This window comes from Onychostoma macrolepis, chromosome 14, assembly GCF_012432095.1.
Source record: "Onychostoma macrolepis isolate SWU-2019 chromosome 14, ASM1243209v1, whole genome shotgun sequence".
Classification (NCBI taxonomy): Eukaryota; Metazoa; Chordata; class Actinopteri; order Cypriniformes; family Cyprinidae; genus Onychostoma; species Onychostoma macrolepis.
The window spans coordinates 22,552,310-22,573,808 of NC_081168.1; the positions used below are offsets into that span (position 1 = coordinate 22,552,310).

General features: G+C 34.0%; 1 protein-coding gene across 1 annotated transcript; it reads right to left on the minus strand.

Annotated features, from left to right (window-relative positions):
- Positions 1-2,840: 2,840 nt before the first annotated feature.
- Positions 2,841-21,264, minus strand: LOC131553126 (soluble guanylate cyclase 88E-like). Its single transcript, XM_058797549.1, has 19 exons — positions 21,232-21,264; positions 12,446-12,642; positions 11,577-11,717; positions 11,251-11,390; positions 10,158-10,292; positions 9,850-9,973; positions 9,653-9,772; positions 8,994-9,078; positions 8,797-8,883; positions 8,526-8,643; positions 8,279-8,408; positions 7,109-7,255; positions 6,049-6,195; positions 5,812-5,968; positions 5,228-5,337; positions 4,845-4,934; positions 4,198-4,344; positions 3,330-3,467; positions 2,841-3,231 (listed from the first exon to the last, which is right to left on the minus strand). Exons 2-19 carry the CDS (start codon positions 12,563-12,565, stop codon positions 3,085-3,087), a joined length of 2,283 nt encoding a protein of 760 aa, XP_058653532.1. The 5' UTR covers positions 12,566-12,642; positions 21,232-21,264; the 3' UTR covers positions 2,841-3,084.
- Between the last annotated feature and the right edge of the window lie 235 nt (positions 21,265-21,499).

Consider the following 21,499-nt stretch of genomic DNA (forward strand, 5'->3'; position numbering starts at 1 on the left):
GCAGCTTTGGTGAGCATAAGAGACTTGTTTAAAAACATTTAAAACTGTCTTCACCTCTACACCAGGTTACCTATAATTCCCCTTGCCGTCATGAGTGGTGTGGCACACCTCAGCTCTGAGGGGTATGTCGGCGGTGGGAATGTGACCTCTGCAGTGACCCCGACATTCAGCCCTGGGTTCCCATCTGAAGACATGTACACACACATTCACACCATCCTCATAGTCATCATCTTCTGCATCGTCTGCTTCCTGCTCTTGGTGGCGTTCTTCTACGCCTTCTGCTTCCACTGCACACTGCAGACATCACCCAAAGACGGGCGGGAAAACTCCGGCTGCAGTCTGGACAGAGAGGACGCCACCTTCAGACGCAGCTCCTCCAGCCCCTCGCTGGGAAACACCATCTGAGAAAGACTCCAGATCCTGCTGGAGAACACCTCTGGAAGAAACTAAATCACTAGTTTATATTGTTTGTTTGTTTGTCTTTCTTTCTTTCTTTCTTTTATTCTTTTTCTTTCTTTCTTTCTTTCTTTCTTTCTTTCTTTCCTTCCTTCCTTCCTTTATTTTTGAGGAATAGAAACTGCAAAGTAAATGAATTAGTATTTAATTTAGTCATATTTAAAAAAAATTATAATAATAAATATGCATATATAAAAATAAAACACTATGCTGTTCAAAAGTTTTTTTTTATTAACACTTTTATTCAGAAATTACACTTTAAATTGATCAAATGTGACAGTCAAAACATATTTTCTATTTTGCTAAATGCTGTTCTTTTCAACTTAATTTTCATCAGTAAACCCTGTAATAAAATGTATTACAGTTTCTACAAAAATATTAATCAGCACAACTATTTTCAACACTGATAATAATCAGAAATGTGATCATATCAGAATGATTTCTGAAGGATCATGTGACACTGAAGACTGGAGTAATAATTCTAAAAATTCAGCTTTACATCAGCAGAATAAAAGACATTTTAAAATACATTAACATAGAAAACACTTATTTTAAATTAATATTAAAACATGCCTTATTTAAAGATTTTTTTTTTTAATTAAATAAATGCAGTTTTGGTGAGCATAAAACATTTCTTTAACAAAAAAAACCCGCTTACAAACCCAAAACGTATAAACTTTGGTTTGGTTTGACTGGATGAAAAACAGAACATAGCTTTTCTTTGCCAGTTCTATTCTACTTGGTCTCATAACAGAAACTGAAATGACTGTTTTCTGCGTAAATAATATAATGCAGGAGAAGTGATGTGTGAAATTATCAGACGATTCTTGAGAAGAGCTGCAAAGTGTCATCTGTGATGGTAAATTGCCACTTGAAATAATTTTGACCCGTCTCTCAGATTGTAAAGACAAACAAAAACAAGCGATTACATTAAAACACTTACAATGGAAGTCAGTGGGGCATTGCACTGGGATAAATCTTTCTGAAGCAAAGCTACAAGACATAAACGTGTGTTAACAGGACAGCAGCATCACTAACTGTTGCGTAAACATATATTTTTTACTCTATCCATGACCATTTAAAGCTAATAAACACAGTAACTCTCACATAATACACACATGATAACAGTCAGGCATGTATAGCACCACTTTATACGACGTGTTATACATGGATGAAACTGCACTCACAGGAATTACATAATGCAACTGTAGAGCCACATTGCTTATGAACAATTTAAACTTTACAGCTCAAATTTCTCTACAGAAGAATTACTAGTGCTGTAAACAAGACCGTTATGAATGCATTATGCAATCGTGATTTTTGTTTGTTTTTACAAGCTGAGAGGAAAGTTCGAATGATTTCCTGTGGTAATGGCCCACACGTCACACACAATGTTGACAGATGAAGTACAGAACCCAGAACATTTCATCCTGCATGAATTCAATGACTTTAACAGCAAACAAGTGTTCAGGAACAAATACTGGACGAATCTTACGAAAACTAATACATGTTCAGCTCATATTTTACCCCAATTAAAAAGCAAAAAATATAGACTTTCAAAAGTTTGATTTATTTATTTAGATTTTTAATCATTAATCATTTTAGCAAGGACATATTAAATTGATCAAAATTGACAGTAAAATATGCTCAATGTCCAATAAAACCTGTTTTTAAAACTTTCTACTTATCAAATTTAAAAAAATAAAAAATGCATCAATGTTTCAGCACAAAAGCTTATATTTTAAAATATTTTCTAAAATTAAAAAGACTTGTTTCAAATTGTACTAACATTTTACAATATTACTGATCTTACTGTATTTTTGGTTAAATAAATTCAGCTTTGGCGAGCAGAAGAGACTTATTTCGAAAACATCAAGTTTTAAATGGTATATAAAATTCTGTCATTATTTTAATGTCAAGTAAATACTTCCCGATTGAGCATTCTGCAAGAAAAGGATGCTAAATATTTATACATCATGGTAATATTTGTTGCACTGCTTAATTTATGCTAATTTTATTTATTTATTTAAATCATTGTTTCTGGAAAGAATGGTTTTAATTACTAAATGAAAATCTGGTGGAATGTGCTTAATTGCCATACAAATAATGTCAAAAATAAATAAATAAATAAATAATAATAAATAGAATAAAATAACCTAAGATTCATTTTTCTAAACCTAAGCTTTCGTTTTCTCTATGAAAACAAAATATTCTATCTATCTATCTTCTATATAAAACAAATATTTTTTCCTTTTGATTGATGAAATGGGATGAAATATGACCTTTTCATTTTTTATCAAGAGATTCATTAAAAATGAACAAATAAAGGTATATGTCAATATAAAGCATGAAACCAGCCAAAGGGAACAAAGATTTATAAAGCTTTAACCTGAATGAGACTGAATACAGATGAGAAGCCAACACAATAAGCACATTTCAGTTCAATAATACCTCTAATCTATTTACAAGACAATCCAGTGAATCCAATTTACAGAATTCTTTGGGAAACATATGCAGATCAATAGCCATATGATTCTGAGGATGGACTATGAAAGTCAAAAAGGCTGAAACATTTTAAAAAAAGACTCTCAGAAATCAAATTTCAAAGCCATGTCATGATCACTATGTTTAGCACACAGAGCACATGGTGCTCTTCTCAGAGCCGTGGGAGTCACACGAGCCGGCGGGAGACTCCATTATTGAATCTCGATCGTCAAACTCAGCCGAGTCGAGTTCAATGTGCGGGTCCAGCAGACTGCTGTCCTGAAGAGCGTCCTTATAATGAGAATGAGAGACAGTGTTTGATATTATCATGGGTCGTTGTGTAATATCTCATCACTCGTTCACACAGGCCCAGCAATCACAGATCTCACCTTACTGACGGATGTTTCTTCAACCCGACACTCCTCCATCGACTCCTCCAGAGAGTTCCCAGAGGTTTCCATCTTCATGCGGTGAGAGTGAATAGATTTCACATCGTCCTCATCCTCACCTGCCACTGAGGGGAACACCTGAGGGCCAAAATCCATCCGGAAAAATAACAGTGTTCTTAGCCATTCTGAAAACAGCTTTTAAAAACATCATTCTCAAAAAAAAATAATGTGAAATAATACAATTCTTAATTGATTAAAAAATTATAATTAATTAATAATATAATAATAATCATTATAATTAATTAATAATTTGTTAAATAGTAATAATATAATTATATTAACATATGTTATACTAATGTACAATATGACACAATATGCAGTAATATTTATATGAATTAAATAATACACAACAATAATCATCATAATCATCTTCAATATTATTATTATTATTATTATTATCAACTTTCATAATGTGACATTTCTGAGTAAAACTACATAAAATAAAATAAAATAAAATAAAATAAAATAAAATAAAATAAAATAAAATAAAATAAAATAAAATAATTTAATAATTTAATTTAATTTAATTTAATTTAATTTAATTTAATTTAATTTAATTTAATTTAATTTAATTTAATTTAATTTAATTTAATTTAATTTAATTTAATTTAATAATTTAATAATTTAATTTTGGGGAGGTTGGGGTTATAATGCTTTACAATAAGACTAGGAACATGCATAAGCACCATAACTAGATTAAATTTTGATTTCATGTTGACTTGAAGTTCAGATCATTGCTTCAAACTCCATCTAAGAGAACTGCTATGGTCATTTTAACTCTTTTGCTCATAATATATCATGCATTTACAAGCACTTCCTCATCGATGGGCGGTTCGGGGGCAGAGATGGCGGCTTTACTGATGGTCTGGGCTTCAAACTGTGGGCATGCGGCTTGAGCGTTTCCATCTTTATCTCTCTTACCTTTCAGCCAGTACGTCTCAATCTCCACATTCCCCTGTCAGAGAAAAACATATTACATCAATCAAGTAGTTGTAGTTTGTTAGCGGATCAGTCATATCTTTCAAATGAAAGCATTATCCCTGTATTATGTTAAAATTACGAGTATGAATGTTATGTTCTGGATCAAACTGATCATTTGATTCAATACAAGTCACTAAAAATCACAATATGAAAAAGAAAAACAGGTAAAAACAGTTAACATTTAACATTATACTTCTAACAATCTACAAAAAGAGGTATTTAAAACAACTATTTTAAATATAAATTTTGTATTTAAAAAAGTGTGTCTGTATGCTTTCCTGAAGCTCAAATATAGTCACATACTGCAGTCACATAAGAGAAATTATGCAAAAAATAAAATACAATTATTTATTAGTTTGCTAAAGCAGCATCTCTGTTATTATGGCTCATTATGACCTCCGGTGGTGCTGTTTGAGAACGTCTGGGTAAACAAGCTTTGGGTTGATTTTTCGGTCCAGTTACTTAGCGACTGACCTTGATGGTGATGGTACCACGTCTCTCGAAGATAAAGTGACTTCCTTTCAGGTGCTCATAAGTAGCGCTGCTCAGCTGAATGTGCATTTCCTATAGATAACGATCAATAGAGTCAAATGTCAATCAGACAGCAGGCGTTCAGGCCTGTGAACAGCCACTAGGAATTCAGTCCTATTATAAACAGAGGAACGCTCAATAAAACCAACAAACATCAATCTAATGAGTGTGTGATATTATGGGGCTTTTGATTAAAACTGGACTAACCCCATCACTCCTGCTTCAACTAAATGCTCAAATTAAGGACACACAAATGTGTGTGCAATATATATGATGAAGTATAATAAAGACAGTGCAAATATGTATGAAGTTGCACTTTCATCTACCTTCCCATTGCTCTCCATGGCAGAAGCCGTGTGGACTGTATCACCATGAAGACCGTAGCGAGGCATCTTGTGACCTACGACCCCAGCCACCACCATACCAGAGTGAATTCCTAAGAGAAGGTCAAAATAGCACAGTCATAATAAAACTTAAGACTTATGTTTAGCAAGAATGCATTAAATTAATCAAAAGACAGAGTAAAGATGTTAATGTTACAAAAGATGCTTCAAATAAATGCTGTTCTTCTGAACTTTCTATTCATCACAGAATGTTTCCTGAGCAGCAAATCTGCATATGAGATCGATTTCTGAGGACTGGAGAAATGATGCTGAAAATTCAGCTTTGATCACAGGAATAAATTACATTTTAAAATATATTCAAATAGAAAACAGTTATTCTAAACTGAAATAATATTTTACAATATTACTGTTTTTGATTAAATAAATGCAGTCTTGGAAAGCATAAAAGACTTATTTTTAAAACATTAAAAAAACATACAGAAGTGTATATTACGTGAAATTGCTCATTATATTATATTATTAAATAATGAAAAAAACAATTATTGCATAAAAGAGAGAAGACGTACCCACACGAATCTGGATGTTGTTTCCGTTGGACGGGTCTTTGAGATGATCAATAGAGCGAACCATATCTAGAGCCATGTCACAAATATTGTGAGCGTGATACTTGGTCTTTTCTGGAGCGCCTGCCACCACCATGTAGGCATCACCTATAGTTTCAACCTGAAACACATACACATCAGTGTGAGGAACATCTGTATCAACATGTGATCGTGCTGGAACCACAGAAGAAATGAGCTCACCTTAAACACTCTGTGTTTCTCACTGAGCGTGTCGAAGAGCGTGTACATGGTGTTGAGCATGGAGACCACCTGCATGGGTGTGATATGACTGCAGATCCGAGTGAAGCCCACCACATCGCTGAACAAGATGGTCACATCAGGAAACACCTGAAAATGATCAGATATAGACATTAATGATCAAAAGTTGAGACTAAATAAAATGATTAAACCAGTCAGAGTTTGAAGGAACAGTTCACCAAAAATTAAAATTGTAAATGGGTGCCGTCAGAATGAGAGTCCAAACAGCTGACCAAAACATCACAATAATCCACAAGTAATCCACACCAATCCAGTCCATCAATTAACGATTTGTGAAGTGAAAAGCTGTGTGTTTTTAAGAAATAAATCTGTCGCTTCTGGCCAAAATACCAGTCCATAATTCATAATAACATTCCTCCAGTGAAAAGGTGCATCGCCTGTTGTCCTCTCACATCAAAAGCAGTTTTTCACTTCAGAAGATGTTAATTGATGGACTGGAGTCGTGTGGATTACTGTTATGTTTTCATCAGCTGTTTGGACTCTCATTCTGATGGCACCCATTCACTGCAGAGGATCCATTGCTGAGCAAGTGATGTAATGCTACATTTCTTCAAATCTGTTCCCATGAAGACACAAACTCTACTACATCTTGGATGGCCTGGATGAATAAATTTTAAGGACATTTTTGGGTGACCTATTCCTTTAAATATGGCCCATTCCTGAAAGTTCACTAGCTTCACTTGTTAAAAAAATGTTGAAGCTCATAATTAATCGCTGAGGTTTTTTTTGTTTTTTTTTTAAGAAATCAATATTTTTATTCAGCAAGGATGCTGAAGTATGAAAATTCAGCTTTGCCATCACAGGAATAAATAATATTTTAAAATATAATTAATATTTTGTTGCACGAGTTTTTAGAGATAACATTTTCAGTAATAAGAACAAAAACTTTCATGAAAATCCAAAAATCCAAATGGAAAAACAAGACTAATTGGTCTAGACACTCGTAACGCTTTCATAAAGTTAAAGGTGCAGATGTTCTAACCTCACAGGTGTTCACAGCTGGTTCTCCTTTCCGCAGTCGCTTAGCAACAGGTTTGGGAATCATTCTGTACAGAAGATCATCCGTCTTTTTCATCTCATAGTCCAACATTTTCATGCTTTCCTCTAGTTTACTGGATTTCTTTTGCTCCTGTGGGGCAGACAGAGAAAAACAAAGATATAGAGAATGAAGGACAGTCAACAAGAGGAGAACAGGTCTGTGATGCCCTTAACATGTGTTGTTGAGAATGCTTTTACACTTTAAAATAGACCACTAAGGGAAAGGAAAGAAATCAGTTCTCCAATGCAATCCAAAACTGAATTAAAAACAGAAATAAAAATGAATTAAAATCATACAGATATTAAAAAAATATATATACTGAATGATACTGAAATTTTTTGTTTTGTTTTGTTTTTTTTTATTCACATATAAGTCAAAATTAGGGGTGTAACGGTAAGCGTATCGTGTATCGGTTCACGGGCAGGTCCAAATGGAAGTGATCATCCTTATCCCCTTGGAGTGGAGACTTTGGAGCAGGGCACGTGCGTGCCATTATGTAGTCGTTTGGAATGCACCTGGTGAATGGTGCGTAATTTCCTCATTATCTTCAGCTAGGAAGTTTCCGTGACAACGCAGCACGGTGTGCGTCAGCAGATTCGCTGTTTAAATGTCAACAGTCTTTTTATTGTTGTTAGCATAACTGTTGCAAATAAACATGCATTTTATATTTTAAAAAGTTTTTAAAATATGCTATATAATATATAAAAAAACAATATATATAAAACTTTTTAAAATGTAAAATGTATATTTTTTTTATGCGGTTGTCCGTCAGCGAATCTGCTGACGCACACCGTGCTGCGTTGTCGTGGGAACTTCCTAGCTGAAGATAATGAGGAAATTACGCACCGTTCACCAGGTGCATTCCAAACGACTACATAATGGCACGCACGTGCCCTGCTCACTCCAAAGTCCCCACTCCAAGGGGATAGGGATGATCACTTCCATTTGGACCTGCCCGTGAACCGATACACGTACCATTACACCTCTAGTCAAAATTCTTTCTCAGACTCCTACAGTGCAAGAGTGACACACATGGAGCAAAATGAGCCTGAACTGTATTTCTGTCAATGAGTCCATAAAAAGCAGGGCGCTCTTGAGGCCCGACAGCTGTACCTGTATGAGGGCTCTCTTGAGCTCTTCAGACTGCTGAGTTCCTGCCAGCACCAGATCTCTGCTCGAGTCATGCATGCTCAGGTCATTGATGTACAGACCTGTCTTAAACATGGCACTTAAACTCTCCATGCTGCAAAGACAGCGCACACATACACAGAACCTGCTTTTAAGCACTATAATTATTATGCATACACAAAATGAACAGAAATACAGCCGCACTGTTTAATGTGTGTGTTTTGTGTCTTACACTGGAGTGCCCAGGAAGATGATGGACTCCCACTCTGGCATGTATCTCATCTGACCCTTCAGTTTCAGGCAGCGGCTGCCATCACCCCAGCTCTCCATCGCATTAGCGCTGTTTCCATCTAGCACCATTAGAGGACAACAAACATGTTAGCATTACTTTATTAATGTGTTTTCCTCTTAAGCATCAAATATATTGAGACTAGAATTAATTTCAATGTTAAATCACTGTCCAAAATGGGAAGAATCTCAGTAAAGACAGAGAAATGACTGACCTTTATAATCATCCCCTATAATTGACTGAAAGGCCATCAGCTCCACATCCACGTCTGCTGAGCGATTGGCATTCTCATAATCAGAGTCTGTGAGACACAGAAAGAACAGAATCATCTGATGAAAACACATTAGATCCAGCTGTAGATCTGAGAGCTTCAGTGAATGTACAGTAGATGGTCAGTAGGACCTTCCTTACTCTGCACTCTGTTATGAAGGTTCCTCTCTCGTTTCACCGGCTCCTTAGACATGATCTCAAACAGGTTGTTGGGATGGGAGATGATCTGTCACAGAATCCATTGTTTCATTTATTGACTGATTTTCTTCAATATAAAGATGTAATTTAACGGTTTGGAGTTTTGATTTATTATTTGATTTATTAAATGATGTGGATAAGCAAAGACTAACTAGCATGTGTTTACAGGAATAAATTACATTTTAAAATATATTCAGATAGAAAACCGCTATTTTAAATTGTAATTTAAAAAAACTAACTATTAATTCAAATTATATATAAATATTATATGATTAATAATTATTATTTAATATATACATGTTTATATTTACAAATAATTATAGTAATTTAAATATGAATACAAAATATTATATTATATTATACTATTTTATATTTTAGTATACTATAATATATTTTATATATTATAGTATATACTGTACAAATAATACAAATAATAAAATATTTTAATATGAAATATTACTTGTCATGAACTATCATCAGCTATTTAAGTATTTTATCTATCTATCTATATGTCTATATTTTAAATGCATTATTATTAAAATTAAATTATATTACCATAATTAATTCAATATTTGAATGTATTAATATTAAAAATGACTTGCCATGTTCCATGTGAACTCCACAAGAGGACGAGCAAGCAGAAAAGCGTCATTGATCTTCTTCCCATCCAGATCAGGAAAGACGGTTGCCAATCCAGAGCCTACATTGTGCACAACCATGTCCTATTGCATCAGAAGATAAAAATTATATACCACGGTTTGAGATGAGATGAGATGAGATGAGAGGAAAACAAAGTCACCTGTCTGAAAACAATGTTGAAGGGAAAAACTTCAAAGAAAAAGTCACTGGTGATGGGGAGGATCTCTTGTTCCTCTTCATCCTCCTTCTGGATATATCGATACGCAGAGTTATCAAAGTTTAATCTGAAATCAAAATACCACTGTTTTATTACATCTGCCACATGTCCTGTAAGGTTTAATACTCAGTTGTGCAACATCCACAAATTCTGGTTACTATTTGAATTATGTTTGTTTAATACCACAAGCACAACAGGCACAACAGATGATTCCTGCATCAGGTGAATAAATATGTTGTCATGCGTCTCACCTCATGGTGACATGAGAATAATCTCCCACCAGCTGCTCGGACAAAACCTCAACATGGATGTCAGTGTCGTAGAACTGTTTTCCCATCTGTCTCAGCTGACCCATGGCGTAGTGCAGGTAACCTTTACGTTTGCTCCTGACCAAACACACAGAGACGAGTCGAGAACTCTGGACTACTGTGACTTTATCGAGTCATTATGAGAAATTCAGATAAATTAATCGTGTGAATTATTTTTCCTGTGGATTAATACGTTTTATTAAATTTCTCCAAGTCAATTTCTACTGTTCAAAAGTTTGCAGTTAGTAAGACTTTTTTCTAACAACATAATAATATTTTTCAATAATATTAAAAAAGATTTGTATTTCAAATAGTGCTGTCAAACGATTCATCGTGATAAATCACATCCAAAATAAAAGTTTTGTTTACATAATATATGCATGTGTACTGTGTATATTTATTATGTATATACAAAATGCACACACATACAGTGTATATTTTGAAAATATTTACATGTATGTACATTTATATATTTATATTCTTATATTTTAAATTATATATAAATATATTTAATATATAGACATAACATATTTTTCTTAAATATATACATGCATGTGTTCGTATTTATATATAATAAATATACACAGAATACACACATATATTATGTAAACAAAAACTTTTATTTTGGATGCGATTAATCGTTTCACAGCACTAATTTCAAACAAATGCTGTTATTTTGAACTTTCTAATTATCAAAAAATCCTAAAAAAGAATCAGTCACTGTCAAAAATATTAAGCAACTCAACTGTTTTTAGCATTGATAATAATAGGAAATATTTATTGAGCAACAAATAAGCATATTAGTATGATTTCTGAAGGATCACTTGACTATATTGATTATATTTATAAAATTGATAAAACAATAATATTCAAAATACTACTGTTTACTGTATTTTTGATCAAATAAACGCAGCTCAAATGAATGTATATAAAAGTTAATATCTATAAAATAAAAATCTTATCGACCCCAAACTTTTGAACAGTATTGTATGTGTTGAATGACAAAAGCTTTCTGATCTGACACACACACACACACCTGTAATGCAGTGTAACTCCTGTAGCTGATTCCTCCTGGCAGAAGAAGGTCGGCGGCTGGACTTTTGGGTAACTGAAGCGCAGGTACTCATGCAGGTTATCCAGACCATTCACAAAGTCACGCACATGGCGGCCTAACACCTGACACACAGTATAAGAGACAAAAACACACCAGAGGATGCAATACATGCGTCATTGGATTAGTTTTAGGATCATGATTGTTTAATGACAATGTTGTTCCTCGAAAAAAAACAAGGATGTTGAATGAGCTACTTGGGTAATTCACATCATGTAAATGTCCACAGACCCACACAACCCTGAACATGCCTTAAGGATTCTGTCATATCCGTATTTCCCCACAAATCCCAGGAAATAAACCCCCCATGAGTTCATGAGCTCATTATAGGGGGTTCCCGTGACGCCACTCGCTGCTTTCGCGATACGAGGAATCACACTCTCACTGTAGACCTACACAAACACGTATACACAGAGAAAACAAGTGGAGCATTTACTTTGAAATGCTTTTCACTCAGAAATTGCTAGAAAATTGCAGTAATGTTACAGAAAAACAGAAAGTAACGCACTGAATTACATTTTGAAGTATAAAGACTGAAATAGTATTTTCCTGTAAATACTGGATATATTAAATGCGTATCTTCTCAAATGAATGAAAACTTAGTTGCCATTTTTTGCTTATAATTTAACTTTTATATATATATATATATCTAATACTATGGAGTGAAAACAGTATGTGCATCTAAAAATGCATCTTTGTCTAAAATCTATAATCAAGGTGACAATTTTAATAGTTTCAGCCATAACCCAATATTGATCAAATTTTAAGATATACTGATATGATTTAAACATTAACTGTGTGTATAAAATGTAAATAAAAAAAAATAAAAAAATTATATATAACATTTGGAAAAAATATCATTTTTGGGGAAATGCTTCACGTGAACGCATTTATACTTATCTGAAACAATAACTATTTGTTTATTTGTGCTACACTGATCCCACTCAGCTTGTTATTTTTAGATATAAATTTAGGAATTAGTTATAATTTAACACTTTTTATAAATGAAATGCCTGTTTCTTGTATGTGTGTCTTAAAATAGATGAAAAGCCTTTCAGTCTAAGATCCCTAATCACACAGACAATTGTCATGTTTAATCACAGTAGTAAGATATTCTAACCTGATGAGTTACGAAGGAGTGCAGTCTGACATCGGCTCTCTCTCTGACCAGTTTCCACACATCATCACCGTACGACTCCTTAATAAAGTCATGAAGACTTTCACACAGCAGCCCGTACATCCTGACCACACCGACACACCGGAGACGTCTTCAAATCCACACAAATCTGAACGTCTGGACTCCAAGATATTACACAACTGTGAAACAATAAAGAATAAGGACACAAAAAAAGGCAACAAGAGATCACTGTCCTTCTAAAATACATAAATCAATCACAGTCGACACGTTTGTCTGTTTTTCATGACAATGAAGCCTGAACTGTCTTAATGTGAAACTCGTGAAAACTCAATGTATGTGTGAAGTAAACTGACCACCTGTCTGTCCGTCTCAGAGGTTTACAGCTCCTCCGGACACAGTCCTGGTCTTAAGAACAGCGCAGGAGGAGCTAGAAACATTTTGAAAAGAGCCGCACTTACTCAAACTCTTCAGATCTATTGTTGTGATGTCAGTGGCTGGTGACTTTGAGTACTGACAGAAGCAGACCTCACACACACATGCTGCTCTTTCTCTTGACCTGGACTAGTAAGTTTCTTAAACAATTTTACAATTGTATCATGCAACATTTTGTGTGATAACAGAAATCGTGTACTGAATGATTAATGCATATTGAATATCATTCAAACATTTTTTTTTTTTAGTTAAGGAAATTAATACTTAGCAAGGACAAGGACGCATTAAATTGATTAAAAGTGAGTGACAGTAAATATATTTATAATGGTTGTAATCAGTGCTAGCTAACTGATTACATGCAATCTGGATTACGTAATTAGATTCCAAAATTTAAGTACTTGTAATTAGAGTATGATGCATTTTAAAATGCTTATAATCTGATTACAGTTACTTTTTAATGGATGACATATTATTCACACATTATTGCAAAATTATTAATAATTTATTGATTCTGGAAGTCTGGACAAAAATATTTAAAACCTGGAAGACTTTAAGTGTGTAATGTCCCATAGGAAAGAGAAATCAAAACTGAGGTCTCATTAACATCTCAAAAGAAATAAGGTTACTTCAAGATCGAATGGAGATTTTTGCTTGAGTCTCCTGCTTCTCAAACTTGTCTCCTGAGACAAAAACTCTCTCACAATGGTCTCCTATAAAAGCTTTAAAAGAGATATCAACAATTTTACACACTGTGCTCAGACATTTCTCCTAGTCTAAAGACTCTGGTGGTCTCATATTTGTCTCCTTTATAGTTTTAGAATAGATCTCAACAACATCACACATTGTGCTACGATTTTTCTCCTAAACTAAAGACTCTGGTGGTCTTATATTTGTCTCCTCCAATGTTTCAAACAATATCTCAACAACATCACATACTGTGCTCATATATTTCTCCTTAGCTAGAGACTCCGGATCTCTCACATTGATCTCCTCAAAAGTTTAGTTTAGAGATCTCTACAACTTTACAACGTGTGCACCAAGTCAAGTATTTGAAAGGCACTAAATAAAGAGGGAAAAATCATAAATTCAGAGTTAAAGTCTATATTGAGAGAGATATGCAGAAATAAAGATAATGTTACTTTTTACAGGACAATGTTTATGTACTTAGGCACATAATTTGTTGTTGGAAATAGTAATGTACTGGATGCCTTAATCAAAACTGATTTACAGAAAATGTAACCCTGAAGCTTTCTTTGCTGAAAGGCACATAAATGTGAGAGCTCCCGAGTCTTTAGTGTAGGAGAAAAATCTGAGCACAGTGTGTGATGTTGTTGAGATCTCTTTTGAACTTTTGAGGAGACAAATGTGAGAGATCCAGAGTCTTCAGCTAAGGGGTCATTCCACGAAATCAGTGGCTTTTCCACTTGGAAAAATTAAAAAATAAAATAAGTTTAATCAACATTTTTTAAATATAAATGAAGACACCTTAAAATGACAAGAAATTGTATTGTGCCATCTCGGGCTATGTAATTTTATATTTTATGACTATTTTTCAACCTCATGTTTTGGTATTTTTGTCAACCCTGTTACCGACATAAGCGTTACTAGATACTATAGTTTAATTTGAACTATGTGATAGTTTTCACATATGTGAGCAGCATTTTCCCTCTTTTCACTGGGATTGTTTCAATTTTTGGATTTTTAATATATATATATATATATATATATATATATATATATATATATATATTTGTCATTCAGATGATCAAGAACATCCTAATTTTGGACATGTCAATTAAGAAAAAATATATATTTTAAAAAAGGACTTTGTCCTAAATAAAATATAGTTAAAGTTACAATGGCAAAACCTGGAAGGCTGTATCAAATATATATTTTTTACAATTTTTATGAAATTAATGACAGCAACAGGATTGACGTCACAGTCACAGGACTGACCAGAGCCAGGATACACATTCTTCAGCACACTGCACATATTTGTTTACGTAATACTGTACAGTTTTAAAATTTTAAGTTGCATTATATTGTTTTGCACTTACTTAGTATAGTTGTATGACAATAGTAAACAGTCAGTTTTTCAGTTTAAGTCAGTTCATTGTTGATTTAGCACTAATGTTTTAAGGGTATTGTAATTAGATAATGTGAAGAGTTCAGATGCAAAAGCATCTAAATGCCATCTCAAATTTTCTTCTAAAATTAGCATTTTTATCAGGCTCCTATATTTATGTTACGTTATTTCACTTTAATTGCATAGAAAAGGACTTATACATTGCCCTTAAAGTGAAATGACTGAACCTAAACATAGGAGCGTGAGAAAAAATGCTCATTTTAGATGAAAATTTCAGACGGCACTTAGAGCTTGTGCATCTGAACTTTGCATTGTGTCCATTTGTTTGTCTGTGTCCCCTCACAGAACTTCAGATATGCTGATCTGGTTCAATTATTAGCCAGGGAAGATGATCAGATCTTGGTCTTTTTGTGTTCATCTGAAACCAGACCAAGATCTTGACTTTCTTGAACATTACAAGACTGGGGTGAAGGTCTGCAGTCACCTTGCTGCTCTTGTTTGTAATTGAATTTACATGGGTGCATTATTGACAATGAGTGATGGAAAAAAAAGTTTTATTGAGACTGATCATCCTATCCTGGTCATTAACAACAACAGTAATAGCAGCAATACCAATAATACTAACTAAAATGTAACTGATGCTCATATGCCACTGAATGATATAGGCATTAGCTTAATATTACACCCAGGGTGACCTTTAAAAATGTTTAAATTTTATACAGACAATCTTCAAAAACAGGGTGACACCTAATCTATTTCATCCCTGTTACCCAAATGTCAAAACCTGTTACTCTGAAAAGTAACAGGGATGACAGCACAGGTTTGACGATTTCAAACGAATTTGCTAATTTCTAGCTAATAGTCAAGTTCACAAAAGCACATGTTGTACACTTTGAAAGGATTTTACTTGTAGATATTGATTATATTAAATGTAATAAATAATTGTTTAAATTTACATTTTAAAAATGGTAACAGCATTGACACTGCATGATAAAGAAAAAATGGATACTTGTGCCAGAAACATTGCTTAACATTGAGACAATATTTAAAACATTATGCAAATGTGATTTTTATATCATTTTGCAAATTAAAAGTCCTGCTGAAAAAGAAAAATCATAGTGAGGGACAGGCCAAAGACCTTACCCTTATCAGCATAAATGCTATTTAAATGATTTAAAATAATATTTAATTTACTTTTTTATGTAATTTATGAAAGAATACATATCGTTATGTTTTTAAATTGCTAAATTATTCATTGTTATATTAAATCTATGTTTGATTATTTCTTACGATTTCGTGGAATGACCCTATGGAGAAATATCTGAGCACAGTGTGTAAAGTTGTTGAGATCTCTTCTAAAGCTTTAAAGGAGACCATTGTGTGAGAGTGTTAGAGTTTTTGTCTTTAGAGGTTTTGTTTTTGTAACAAAAGATCAGCTGTCAACTCAAACGCAAGTTTTAACAAAATCTCTTGCTGAACTGGTTGAATTAATCTAAAGCCTTAACGATAAGCTAGAAGTTCTCTGTTTTTGTGATCTTACTCAGGTTGAATTTAACAAAATCAAAGTGCTAGACTTAGGTCTTATTCGCAATAACTCATTTTCCTGAACCGTGTGTATGTGTGTGTGTGTCTATTTTAGTTTAGTTTACTGTGCCATAGAATAGCAAATAAACATCTGTGTCATTTCTAAAGAATCCTTGTCTTGTGTCGTGTATTTTAAAGTCAAACTTTGCCCAGATCACGTTACCTTTGCTCAAAGTTAACCCAAACCAATTGTGTATTATTATTGTTGGCCATGAAATAAAAAGAATTGCTAAGATACACTAAGTGCTAGACACTATAGTGACGCTGAAGTGTATACTATAAATTTTGAATCAGTCTAATCAAATCAACATGAATCTTTAAGATTGGATTTCCTAGAGCTAAAATAAGAGCTAAGTCCTTACATTTATGGTGGAGAATGTGGGCAAATTTGGCTTAAAAATTCATAACACCAAGTCAGTTTGTGTTTTGGTCCTATTTTATCTGGAGAAATAGATTAGATACAGAGAAGCAGAGTTTTGTTTGTGTTAACTGTATGGTTATGGCATGGCTAGCATTTGAATGAATGAATATGCAATAACTTGTCTAAAGAAATGAATTGCAATGAATGATAAATTGTCTGTTGAGACAAAAGAAGTCACTCTAAGCACAGGAGAAAAAGCAAGCATGTTCCTTGTTTTCTCTTTTATAAGACCTTCATAGTTTAATTTGCTAAGTGCGTGTTCCACTTCCAAATTCATCTATGCTATGAAAATCTCCCGATTTGAGACATTAACTTAGCTAACTAATGTCTCTGCCATTTTAATTCACTAAAACTAGTGAACGTCAGACGCGTGCTCAGAAGGAGTGGCCAAAAACACGTTCTGTGGGAGAATTATCGATCTTGATCAAATAAAATTGTGTGAGGAAAATCCACTGTGTTTTTGTCTATCAGATAGACTGATAAAGTGCAAAGATCCGCCAAGATCTCAATAACGTTTATTAATTGCAGTGAATCTACATTTACCTCACTCTAAATGAGTTGAGATTGTCAGCACTATAAGAAAAGCTAAGAATCTAAATAGTGCTTTTTGGTTGTTCAAGTGTGAGACGCACTCACATCTCCGGTGATGTACTGAAACTGTGTATACCTATAGCTTGTGTGTGTTACACTGCTAGCTTAGGGCCGGTGTATACGTCACCATAACAACAGCCGTCACCCAGGAAGTCCCGGAGGCTTTTCCCAGATAACTTCCCGGGTGCAAGTGCAGTCCACTAGCGCCATTTTGAGCTGTTGTAAACAAAGCCTAGCATGAGCTAAAGCTAATTGAAGCTAATGAGTTTGCCTTGAAGCCTAGGCAAAGCTATTAGCATTGAAGGCTAGCGGTTAGCCTGTAGCATTTTGTGGGTTCAAATGCGGTGTATTTTGCAGTGTGTTTTGAAGTGTGAAATGTAATCAGTTACACTGGAATTTTAAATCACACTACTGGGATCTTCACCTCATTTTATTTTTTTCATCTTATCTCTCTCCTCCCATTTGAAAGGACTTTGACAAATGCAAAACTTAATAAACCTTGTTGTACGATTGTAACTATTGTAACTAATCATCAGAGCGGCTAGCGATCTCACAGGTTGTTTTATTAAACATTTGTTTAAGGTTGGTCTTTCCCCTTTAGCTGGTATCAGTTTAAACTGCCACAGCTATTGGGTTTTATTAGCAATTAATCATGGTTTTCGCCCTTAGTTCTTTAAGGATACCTTTTGATTAATTCAATTATAACTACCCTCATGACCGACATGCTACGGGAAGTAAGCTCCTTGATCAATAACTTAGCCATTGGTAGGATTCCACACTACTTGATACCTCTTAACCTTGTCCAAAACATTCTAACTTCGGCCACTGCAGGCCCTGCTAGTCCCATCCAAACCCATCTCGCCTTTTCCCTGGGTAGTGCTATTCCCTTATACGTAGACTCGGAAGCAGGCGACTTGGCCTTTCTCCTCAGTTTGCCCGTTATCGACTCCAGTAACATTTACAGGGCTCAAAGAAATTACATTTCTTAGCATCCGCTTGAGCATTTTGCAGCGCACTTTCAGAGTTCCTCTGAAACCCTTCACCTTCCCCAGCTCCACCTGTATAGATCTGCAACGGGTTATTTTATATGCTATTTATGCAGCAGCAGTATGTTTTGTTTTTTTGTTTTGTTTTTTTGGACGTCATCACAGATCGCGTTTTTTTGTTTTTTTAATGCTTTATTTAGTAATAACTCACATAATGTGTAAAAATAATAACAGCAAGAAATCAATAAAAATATTACAGATAAAAAATAAAATAAAAAATGCTTAATAAACAACTAAAATGAAGAACTATATACAGAGGGGTATTGAAAACAAATCCATATCTCTAATTACAAAATAAATATAAGAGTCCTTAAAAAGGATAACATTTCAAGGCTTTACAACAATCCATAGTCTTTTTGGCCTTAGCATTCCTTGCATCCTCCAATGCTTTAAAATACTGACAAAGCTCAAATTTAAAATGCACAAAACTAGGTGTACTTTTTGCCCATCGACATTTATGAATGTGATATTTCCCAAACATAATAAACAAATTAAGAACAAAACAAATGTTCTTCTCTAAAGGCTTATCATAAAAATTAAATATTCCTGTCTTCTAATGTAATATCAATTCCAGAAATCTGCTTAAAGAAGACTTTAAAATCACTCCAAAACAATTTAGTACAAATACAAACAAGAAAAAGATGGTAAATACTTTCATCATTCATATTACAAAACGCACATATTAAATCAATGTCTTTCTTAAACCTTTTTATAACCTCATTTACTGGATAAATACAGTGAATAATTTTAAATGAAACCTCACGAATCTTATCGGTGATGCAGTATCTCCTGGAGACCATAAAAGCCTCCTCCCACTTAATATCTTGGCAGCGGGAATTCCAGAAACTTTTAGCTGGGGAATCCTAAAGGGCCTATAAATCTGTCTATGAAAGTTATTGTTGCATTTTCTATCAAGAATACTAACTCCATCTAACTTTATATTTAAATCAATAGCTATATTCAAATCAGCAACATCAGTAACACACAACAATTGAAGAAGACCAGAAGGTATAGCACCAAAGACAACTGCATAGTCCTTTGCAGAAATTGGAAGTTTGATTTTATCCAAAAATTCTCCATAAGAGAGTAAACTACCATCCTGGCGAAGCAACTGTGTCACCAATAAAATATTATTCTTAAACCAATGTTCAAAAAAAAGTGTTTTATTCTTATATTTAATATCTTTATTATTCCAGATCAAACATCTGTGGGGAGAGAAATTGTGTTTGTACACCAGTAACCAGGATAACAGAGCTTGCCTATGAAAGTTAGAAAGCCTAATAGGGATTGTATTAATGTCAAAGTTACAATTGAGGATAAATTTAATACGCCAATTTGATCAAAAACTAAATTTGGGATATACTGTAATACCATAATTTGTTATTAGACTTGATACAATTCTAAATCCATTTGACTTTAGTCAATAGTCAATAGCATTTAAACCACCTTGATAATATAAATGACCTAATATCTCTCTATTTAAGTAATGTGGTCTATTCCTCCAAATAAAGTTATACATTTTCTCATTAACTTGCCTGATAATTGACTTTGGAGCATCCAACACCATTGCTGTATAAGACAATCTTGACAGCCCTTCAGCTTTTGATAGCAATATCCTCCTAGTCAAAGATAAATCTCTAACTAACCAAGTGTTAAATTTCTTTTGTACTTTATCAGTTAGTGGAAGATCATTTAAATCAGTTCTTTCCTTTTGATTTCTGCATATTTTGAACCCCAAATAAGACACTTGGTTTTTAACTGGTATGCCACACAATTCCACCTCACCATCAGATATATCTTTTAAAGAAAACAATTCACATATATTGATATTAACAATTAAGCCTGAAACTGACGAAAACATTCCTACACACACTGTTAGACATTTCTGTAATTTCTGCAGTTATTTACTGTATATCACCCAGTATAATACTGCAAATTCCCTTTACAGTATGTAACTGTAATACCCTTTGCATCATGGGAATTTTCTGTGACGTCAGACTCCACATACAGAGACTTACTGTATTTTTAAAATTTGCTGTATACTACTGTATTTGCTGTAACGGCTGCTTTGGCGCCATTTTATTGAGGTTGTTTTATTTTCCTCATTTCTTACATTTGGATTGACACAATTTGCCGACCATGTCTATAACGCCGCAACAGCTTGGGACTGACTACACTGGATGTGTTTCATCGCTTCTAATGATTGGAAAATCCGTTTGTACTTCATGTCAGAAAAAGCGTGAACGCTTGGATTGCATCTGTACGTCAGAAATATACCGGAGCATCACTTTACTGTCCGCATTCACAGTAGATAGTATATAATATTACTATATAATGGGTTCTATATTGTTTTTTATCGAGTCACGCCGCGCCACTCGCGTCCGAGGAAGACACGGATCCAGCAGGGCAGCGCCACGGGTTTTGCCCAGGGATGAACCCGCGAGAGTGGGAGAGCTCCGGAGAACATCTGCGCTGTGTGTCGATGCACTTTACGAGAGAATAAGACCAGCAAGCAAGGTAAAAATATATGTACGTTTGTCTGTGTGTTTGTGTCAGATTTTTGCACACCAGTTTACCTAACATTAGTAACATTTACTAGTCAACTTACTATGGTAAACTGCGGGCTGTTGTTTCAAACGACTTTTGTCAGCTTATTGACTTAACTTACTAAATTAAAATAATTTTTAACGAGCAACGCTTATCTTATATTAACATTAGGTTAACAAATGTGAAATTTTGTTCAGTGTTAGTAGTTAATGTTGGCCAACTATGGTTTTGAAAGGTTTGTGTATTCTATATGGAGTTTGTCTTTTAAAAGTGTGCCATTTCTACTTCTTGTTTTTCAGAGAAGACATTTCTGTCACTAACAAAGTGGA

Coding starts and splice junctions, on each gene's coding strand:
- LOC131553126 (XM_058797549.1), bottom strand. CDS start 12,565: ATGTACGGGCTGCTGTGTGAAAGTCTTCATGACTTTATTAAGGAGTCG. Junction 9,974..10,157: donor TATTCTCATGTCACCATGAG/GTGAGACGCATG, acceptor TTTTGATTTCAG/ATTAAACTTTGATAACTCTG. Junction 4,935..5,227: donor CCATGGAGAGCAATGGGAAG/GTAGATGAAAGT, acceptor CGTTATCTATAG/GAAATGCACATTCAGCTGAG.